Genomic DNA, 9995 nt, shown 5'->3' on the forward strand with positions numbered 1-9995 from the left:
TGGCCAATTAAGTGGTTGTGGCATATCAATTAGGATGAAGCTTCCTTTTTTCCCAGAAAAGGTAAAATTGAAGGAAGAAAAGAAAATAAGAGATTGGTAGCTGGCCAAAGACTTGGTCCACTTGGAATAACCTTATTAGGATGTCTATGTAGTGCATAAATTGGAAACATATGGCAAGCAAGTGGCATCTAGAATGGTGTGTATATGGAATTCAATCTGGAAGAAGCAATTCTATATGGAGCAGAAAGAAAAATTGAAAGATACAACAGTGAGTGTGGCAAGGAAAATTCATTCTATTAGATGGTCTCATAAAATATCTCTCCCATGATATATACAAGTTTCTTATGTTATGAGAGAGGTCTTATAAGACTGTCTCATGAGATATTTTCTCATTTTTTCTTTGCGGAATAAAAAAAATAGGATTTTCGATGTGGATTCATCGACCTCACACTACATGACAGCAATGGATAATATCAATGCAGCACCAGGACCTTGATGGTGAGATATTGTCTCATACAGTGAGCTTTTCGGATGAAATTTCTCAAGAATCTTGTCTACTAGGGGAAAGTGCATATGGGCTGGCCTGGAGATGGGCAGTGCTATTGTGCTAACAAAGACTAGTCCAGGTAGATGTTCAAACAAGTGGACTCAGAAACTGTCCGTGGGCCGTGGTCTAAAGAAGCCAGCAAAAAGCTAAACATTTTGCTGTGTTGGGCTCAAGATGGCCAACCATTTTTGCATTTTGACTCCAACAATTTTAAAATTTTGATTTGTATATTTGTTTAAAATGGGTTGTAGCTTAAAAAAAAAGTTATAAATAAACAAATAGTAAATTTTTAAAAATACAAAATAAGCAAATAAAGCAAAATAAGATTTAGAAGGAAAAAAAAAAGTTAAACCAAGCACGCAATAATTTTAGTGTTGTCTCGCAAGAGACGTATCATTTGATTCAACCAAAATTTGAATGAAAAGAAAAAAAATAAATAAATAAATGAATCGTTTGAGAGAATTGCTCTTGAGTCTTGAGTTACTCATCCATAGTCATCACTCATCATAGATTTTCCTCTGTAAACCTTGTTGTATTTAACCAAAAAAATTAGGGCAAAATACAAAAAGACAGCCTGAAATTTAAATCGCTTATAAAAAATACTCTTATACTTTCAATTTTGTGTTTTTGGCCCTTGAGTGATTAGAAATGACAAAATTGACACATCCATTTTAATATTAAATAAATAATTTTATCTATTTTATAATAATTTTGAATATAATTTAAATTTAAATTTGTTCTAAAATGAATATTTTATAGTAAAAGGCCATATATATATTTATATTAATAGTTAAAACTCAAAGAAAATTCAATTAGATTTTGAATTGGATTATCAATTTTACCCCACGTGTCTTATTTAATTTTTAATTTTGTGCAAAGTGAATTATTAATTGTAAAAATTGAAGAGTCTAAATCTAAATAAATTCTAAATTAAATTTCAATTAGAGTCAAATTTTTTACCACATGTCTATCTAAATTTTTAATTTTTGTAATAAGTGAATTATTAGATGCAAAAATCAAAAATTCTAAAATCAATTAAATTCTAAATCATATATATATATATATATATATATATATATCATGGGAAAACATTACATATTTTAGAAATGTATGTTTTTAAAAAAATGTAAGCTAATACTATATATAATTTAAACTATATAATTGTGATTATTTTAAATTATACCGATGCATATGCACATGGCTATCCACTAATGTGCATAGTAGTAGTACATGACCTTTTTTGTACCTCAAAATTGAGAGAATTAAGATTAAAGGGTCAATTTTATCATTTATAATAGCTCAAAGGTCAATAACAAAAAAAATAAAAACATAGAACATCGGTTTGCAATTGACCTAAGTCCAAGGAGTATATTTATAATTTTGGCCAAAAAAAACAAATCAAATAAATGGAGGGGCTAAATCATAATACAATAAAGAAAAAAAAGGAAAAAAAAATAACGAAGAAGTATATGGGCTTGGTTGCAAAATGCTGCTTTGTCTGTTTATCAAAGTCGATTTAATTTTTGTGTGTCCTTTCCTGTTATGTCACTCTGTTCGTTTCTTTGAGAAAGAATTGAAATAAAAATTTTCAATCCAATCGAATCAAAATCTAAGTTATATTTGCAAACCCCAGCCCTAAATCTCAAAAAGCCAATCAATCTCGGCTCTGCTTCTCCTCTGGTAATCGATCTATCTATCTTTCATTTCTGCGCTTTTATATTCATAATTCCGATCTAAGATTCAGTGAATTTTCCATTTTTTTTTGAATGAATTCATAATAATAGTGATAGTGATCCTTAATATTAATCGAATGATTTTATTTTTTTATTTTTTTGTGTGGTGCAGTAGGACGAAGATGAAAGCAGATTGTGTGGTGGTAGGGTTGGTTTATGGCTTGATTTTGTTAGTGGCTGAGGTTCATGGTAACACCGCACCGGCTTTTCTATGGTCGCCTCATGATGATCAGTATGCACTCTTTCTGAGCTTCAATGAAGCTTTAGATTCGAACCAATCTTTTTTTTTTTAATTTTTTTTTTTATGTCACTAGATTAGGGATCATACCTTTTGTTTGCAGCACATTTAATCTCTTTTAAGCATCTTAGAATTACTTTAATCTTGATTAAATGATTACGCTTGTGTGTAATTGTCAATCTGTTAGAATTATAGTTAAATGATTAAATTCGTTCTTTCCTAACAGCTTAAGCTCTTTTGAGATAATTAGTATATAAAAATCTCACGGGTTGGGTCGGGCAGCCTAGGTAGAGTTGCGGTTTAATGATCAAATTCACCATTTCTTAACGGCTTAAGTTTTTGGGACAATCAGTAATGAACTCTTGTGAGCTGAGCTCTCGCTTATAGGAGCTCTCCCTCCTCGTATAAGAATGGGTGGAGTTTGTTTGTCAGCTATATACCCTTAGGGAATAAGTTCCTTACATGATCAGGAATGGAATGAATCTATAAAGTAACCGAACAAAATGGGATTATAATATCTCTGTAGACGCATTCTCCAATTAATTTCTGGGTGAAGATATAATATTGCCATTTTGTCAGAAATTGCATTTGTAAAAGTAATTGTAGGTATGATAAGATACTCAGCTTATTATCATGATCTTTTTCATTTTCGAAGGGAGAAATTGGTGCATTATTTTCTTTCTTCCCTTGGTTTCTTCCTGTGGTTTGTTGTCCACACATGACGTTAAGTGACTTCAGATAGTAAGTAGAAAACTGCATCGTCTGGATATATAAGAATTGTCTTCCTCAAGTTCCATCGTGACCAAGGCCTGTAAACTCGAAAAACAACCTGCATCTATCCCACATGTAAGCAAGACATTAGGAGTCATCATATTTCATGTAGCTTTCTTCCTAAACCCCCCATTAATAAGAAGGAGAAACAATTTTCAAAAGTTTTGCGCTTTGGACGCCCCAAATAAAATGGAAAATCACAATGATAATGGCTATGGACATCGAAGAGACAAGTAATTGGTTGTGTACAAATGTGTTTTATGGTTGACACTGGCAGATAACTCCTTTAAATAGTCCTTTTCTTATTTATATATAAGAATATAAAAACTTTCACTTTTGGCTACATTCGGGGCTAGGGCTTTTGGTGTTTGAGAGCCGTAGAATAACAAATTAACTTGGAGGGGAAGTAGGGGATTAAGTATCCACAAGTGACTAGAATTTGTCAAGTGGCAGTTAGGGTTTACTAAAGGAGAGAAACCTCAGGGGGTATACCAATCCAATTATCATCAAGTATTTGGAAAGTGTTAATAGGGTAATCTTCAGAATTCAACTTCACACCTCTGATGGTTTGTAAAGAATGTTTCTAAAGTGCCCTTGTTATGAATGGACCCATTGATATTTTAGCAAGAGGAGAGGCACATTGTTAGGAAGAGGTGTGGGTGAAATGGTAGTGATCTAGGCCATAAAGGTGGTTTGCAAAAGAAATCGGTGCTCTTTTGAGGATACCGAGAAATCCTTGGTTCAATTACAAGCTCTATGCTAGAAGACTTTATTTGATTGGTCTAGATGTTGGGCCTTCTCGGATTGCTCCACTATGATTGAGTTTATTTCTTCTCTTAGCATTGCACTTTAAGTTTTTTCTTGTTCTTTGTTGTTGTTTGTTTGTTTGTTGCTTTTCCTTGTGTTCACCGTCATGAACACCTTGTATTGGCTTTTATATGTTTTCAGTTTGATTTAATAGTATTCTTATTACCTATCAAAAAAAAGATATTTTAGCAAGTCTTGGAATTTGTTATATTTAATACGAGATGTACTTGACTTATTCATTAGCTAATCAGAAGAAGTGTAAAATGCCCATAGTCTAGTATTTTTTATAACAATTTGCATTTTCTGTTCCTGGTAATTGAGTACTAAGATCAAAGAAGGTTGATCACTTCCAACATTTAAAATCAGATCCCCTTTTTAAAAAAAAGTCCAAAATATGTTATAGCATTGTTTCATAATGTTACACATAGCACCATAATATCAAGAGTATCCTTTATGTGCCTCATAAATATTTGGTTGTTTTAATTATGGTCATGTATTTGTTTGGATAAATAAAGCAAGTTTAGTAATAATAATGGGGACAATCCCTAGCATTCAAGTATGGATCAAGTTTACCTTCAAACCAATTTGGGGGAAATTTCCTCCAACCTGCCACATAGCAAATCGCCACGTAGTAAGTTGGAGGAGATCCTTGTCCTACAAGTATTCTGTATTACCCCCTTCCCCCCCAACCCCCAAAAATAAATCACACTTTGGGATTTGAGCATTTGAAGGAGATATTTATTATTGTATTTATTTTTAAATTAGAATTTTTTCATTGTCAAACTTCCTGAAACATCGAAAAGAATGCCCTCTTTCACGTGTGCCATGTGTTTTATTGGTGTCATTAATTTTATATTAGTCAGAACAATGGTTTTATGTTTCGTTTTTGAGGACATTGTTAAATTTGTTATTGCTTTGAGCATAATTTGCTGCTCTTTTCCCATCTTCTTTGTTTTCTGTTTTACTGCTACCATGACTGAGGATCTGATATTATGTTTCTTGTGGTTAATCTTAGGTTCTCAAGTAATGTAGTTAAGGATGCAGTAAATTATCAGACCATCTCTTCAAAGGATCTAGCAAGGTCTGTTCTGACTGAAGGTGGCTGGTCAAACTTACTGGTAATTTGATAGTTAGAGTATCAGTTTGGTTTATAATAGTGTCCCATTTCTTCAAATTTTAAAAGAGAAGTAGATTCTTCCTTTATGGTGCTCTTGATTTCCTAACATTTGAATATATTCTTATGTCTTTTATTGTTCAATTATCATAGTGCTCAGGGAAGAAACTTCAGAACTCTGTGGATGTAGCACTTGTCTTTGTTGGTAGAGAGGTAAGAAATCTTTTTATTGTCTTAAATTTATCATGTTAACCTATTAAAGAAAAATTGACCATGTAATCTGCCACTGAGATTCCCATTTCCATTTGACATTCGTTTTAACTTTGTTTCCTTTATAAGAATAACATACACCCACTTAGTGAATTATTCATGACTAGTGTAATTAAAGTTGAATATTATGAGTCTAGCTATGTTGTATATCCTACATCTTATATACTTATAATGGCCAAATTATGCTTTTGGTCCTTCAACAATGGGGGATAGTTGTGATCATATACATTTAGTTCTGTCAATTTCATTCCTTAACTTCTAAAATTGGCTTCCATCCTAGACACTGTGAGAACATCTTAAAGGATTTTTTCCCTTGTATTTTCCAAGAACCAGTCATAGGGCTAACCTACGTAATGCTTTATGCTGATAAAGCTCAACTCTCTGAAAGAAGTTATAGAGGTGATTTAATGATATTCCCTTTCCTCGCTGCAGTTGCAATCTATGGATATTTCAGCTAATAAACATGCAGACCAAGCTCTTGTAGACTTGCTCAAGGTAAGTTGAGTTTTCCCAACTGCATTTTACTGTTCTGTTTATTAGAAATTTATAACTCAGGATTCCAATATATTGAATAAATCCTCCAAATTTCTGATTTGATAGTTAGCATTCCATGTGCTTGAACAGGTGTCTTTCACAAGATCTAATTTTTCCATGGCATTCCCGTATGTTGCTGCATCAGAGGAGGAGACAATGGAAAATTTGTTGGTTTCAGGGTTTACAGAAACATGTGGGCATGATTTGGATATCAGTAATGTTGCTTTCCTGGAATCATGCTCTGTCAAGGGTGGAAATTTTCAAAAAATTGCAGACCTGCACTCAGTACATGTAAACTAACTTGAGGTTTTTATGTGACATATTGACATTTTGGGGTCTATGACAATGGTATGAAGCTTTATAACCCATCACATATACAGGATTATCTGGTTTCAAGGATTGGAAAGAGGCAAAATGGGCAAGCAGATTTGGTTGTGTTCTGCCATGGAGGGTCTGGTAACTTGAAAGAACTTGACCAACCACAATCCGAAAGTATGTTAAGTTAAAACTGTTTTTACGACTGTTAGAAGATATTACTAATTTGAACTGTTTGATCTGTGTCATAAGTCAAGTTAGTCTGGCAGAGTCATTTGACTATAATGATCAAATCTGCAGGTGTGATTCTTTCTGAGCTTATCAGTTCTGTGGAGCAGTCTGGGGCAAAATATGCAGCTCTCTATGTTTCAGATCCCTTTAGCTCAATTCAATATCCTGCTTATCGGGAAATTGAAAGGTTTCTTGCTGAAGGTGCATCGGGAAATAAATCAGGAAATTCTACCTGTGATGGAGTTTGCCAGTTTAAATCATCACTTCTGGAGGGAGTTCTAGTTGTAAGTTGCTGACTTGTCCATTTTTACCATGATCCCCTATAGAGCTATTTCAGAGGCAACTTGCCTATATTATTTTATATTAAATTGCTTAGAAATTTTTTTTTTTTTGCACTAATATTGTTAAAATCACTTGTTTTTAACTTAACCCCACATGGCGAGAACAGCTTCAGTAGGAACTGTTGGTAGGCAGTGAACCATGGGCTTGTTAGTTGCTTCCTGCTGCTGCATCTTCCAATCCGTTAACACAACTCAACTAAGCTTTAATTTTAACTGGATGGGAATCTTCCAATTCCTATTGGACCTTGGCATTTTTCAGGCAGATGAGATAAAAAATAATTATCATTATTCTGACTATATGTGGTACTTATAATCTATCAAAAAATATATATATATATATATGTGTGTGTGTGTGTGTGTGTGTGTAGCCACATGAATTCTTTTCTACCATTCTATCTAATCCAAAATTGTACTTTTTATCGTCTCCTTGAACATTTTTACTACTTTTATTAATGTTATTTTAGCTCTTCCTAGATTGGGAGGGTGGGTCAATTGTGATGCCCATAACAATATTCTTTCATGTATGTACCAATCTAGTTCAATTTCTCTAGATTTCTCATCTGCCAACTTAGTCTTCCAAAGGCACACTATGTTTAATCTCCTACTAGTCATTTTTTGTACAATCTCCTTTAGTTTCACGATATATTCCAAGTGTATTTTGAATCCTATTCTCCTAGACTAACTTCTTTACCCACATCCCTCCATCCAAGGTCTGATGCTGTGTGTCCCAGTTAGAGGTTGCCTGTAGCTGATCAATTCATAGTAAAGTTATTAAATCTTATGCTAATTGTCAACTTACCACAACCATCCTTTGCCTTCTTTCCAGACTTGAGGACCGTCTGTGGGCAAAATATATGCACTATGCACAGTCGGGTTTTATGGCTTGACATAGTATTTAAATACTGCTTATGTGTATTTAGTGATGTTCTTGGTTCTACTGATCTATTTGGTTCTTATCTTACACAATTACTTTTATGAAGTTCTAACACTGTCGATTCTTCAATGCTTCAGGGTGTCGTCTTGCTTATAATCTTAATATCAGGTCTTTGCTGTATGATGGGCATTGACACTCCAACAAGATTTGAGGCAGCCCAAGACTCTTGATTTGTTGTTCGTGCAAGATAATATACCCATCTGTTGTGGTGCTGGGTCTTATATTTTGGGGCATTGGTGAAAGTAGTTGTTTGATATACAGTTGCAGCGAGCAGGGATGTTAGTTTGTAATATTTGTTCACTTGCTCAAGAGCATTATATCATGTTGGAAATAATGGAGAGTCATGTTATTTTTATAAACGAATTGAGGTTATTTTTGGGTTTAGCGTGATGTGTTTCTGAAGTAGGTTCAGTATCCGCAGTTTGAATAGGATAGAACAAAATGACTCATCGGCCACGAGGGCCACGTAATAGTTTCCATTCTAAAATATTTATGAGCTTTTATCGGGTAGACCAACGAATAATATAAACAAAAAATTGATTTGTGGATGTTAGAAATATTTCCGGTTGAAACCTGGCCTGTAATTTAATATTCATAGTGGAAATAAATGATAAGCAGTAAGCACATGGAAGTTTTCTGTGTTTTTTTTTTTTCCCTATAAAAGATTTGTTTGTTGGACCATGCAAAGACTGACATGTATTAGCCCTTAATATGTAGAATGACAAAGGTTCTTTTGTCGTCCATACCCAATTTTGAATTGTTACACTGTTGTAACAATGCTTAATTTTGAGTTTACTCAATGGACTCATGCCATATGTCACACTACCTAGGTCCCAAGGTAATAGCCCAGACTCGAATTTTGGGGAAATTGCACTAAAGTTGAACGTTTATGGTGTCAGAATGATGGTTAACTAATTAAACTCATTATTTTCTAAGAATTAAATTTTTCGGAATAATTGATAATACGGAATTGAGTTTAAATCTTGTCACTACTTTACCTACCTGGTTAAAAATTTCACATATTGAGTCCTATTTATTAAGAGAAAATATATCACAATAATTGTTTAACAATTAAAGTCACTATATTCTAATAATTGGCAATTTATAACATACTATTCTCATGGACATGGCAGGGAAAAGTGGTGGCCATATTTCATATCATAGCATTTTCATGGTCCATAGAAAGTAGCTATATTCAGTGCACACTAAAACGTCTTTACAATTTATATTTATACAATTCAAGCGTAACATTACAAAAAATCATTGAGTGGAAATGCTATCACAAGGAAGAACGGATCCCTTGCATATTTGGTCAATTTCTCTACATTTTTATTATTATTAATGTTTGCAGGTAGCTTGAAATGAGATGAGTTGCAAAAATTTGGCTTGTATTTTTGTGTCAATGTTTCTATAACTACTCGATGTAACTGGCTATTAATCTGAGGCAACTTATTAACTACTTCGAGATGCCTTAAAAATTTGTCACTTGACATCCATCGAAGCATTAACCTTGATTTTTAACTTATTTCACACTAGTTATCATATTATGTTCTTCATTTCAAGCGAGCATTAACTTTGATTTTTAACTTATTTCACATTGGTTGTCACATCATCTTCTCCTTTTCAAGTATCTTTTCTCTATTTCACCTGCAAAAATAACAAATTAATTATTTGGCTTGGTGAGTAACAAATATTTTTTACACATGCTAGATATAGAGAAAGGCTATTTGTGTGTAAATCTTTAGTTAGACATGTAATGTCTTTGCTCCCCTCTTATTTGTCTTTGCTCCAAACCCAAAGTAAAAAAGAAAAAGAAAAAAGGATGAGATAGCACTGCAACAACAATAAAATGAGAGATTTTGATACTTATTGATAGGTTAAAAAATTATATTAGTTGTGGGCTCAGATGAAAATCAATACAAATTTATCAAATTAAAAGGTATAAAAAATGTTGTCAAATTTTTTATGTATATAACATTGGAACAATGAAATTGGTATATTATTCCATAAAAACTCTTGATTATAGCTGCTGATACCAGAAAACGCATTACGGGTCCATACCTCTGCCCACCTAAGTGAGAGTTCCAATAGATTTGTCATAAATGATATATATTGACCAAGATGTCCATCTAATATCGTATATTTTATTTCATGAAATCA

At 33.1% G+C, this 9995-nt stretch overlaps 1 protein-coding gene across 1 annotated transcript; it reads left to right on the top strand.

The window, feature by feature from the left end:
• The first annotated feature begins 2043 nt into the window (after positions 1-2043).
• On the top strand, positions 2044-8219 carry LOC142607637 (uncharacterized). The gene is made up of 9 exons (XM_075779202.1): positions 2044-2227; positions 2393-2512; positions 5112-5214; positions 5364-5423; positions 5913-5975; positions 6105-6305; positions 6395-6506; positions 6630-6844; positions 7913-8219. Exons 2-9 carry the CDS (start codon positions 2403-2405, stop codon positions 8003-8005), a joined length of 957 nt encoding a protein of 318 aa, XP_075635317.1. The 5' UTR covers positions 2044-2227; positions 2393-2402; the 3' UTR covers positions 8006-8219.
• Positions 8220-9995: the final 1776 nt, after the last annotated feature.

The sequence above is a fragment of the Castanea sativa genome, chromosome 8 (genome assembly GCF_040712315.1).
Source record: "Castanea sativa cultivar Marrone di Chiusa Pesio chromosome 8, ASM4071231v1".
Lineage (NCBI taxonomy): Eukaryota > Viridiplantae > Streptophyta > Magnoliopsida > Fagales > Fagaceae > Castanea > Castanea sativa.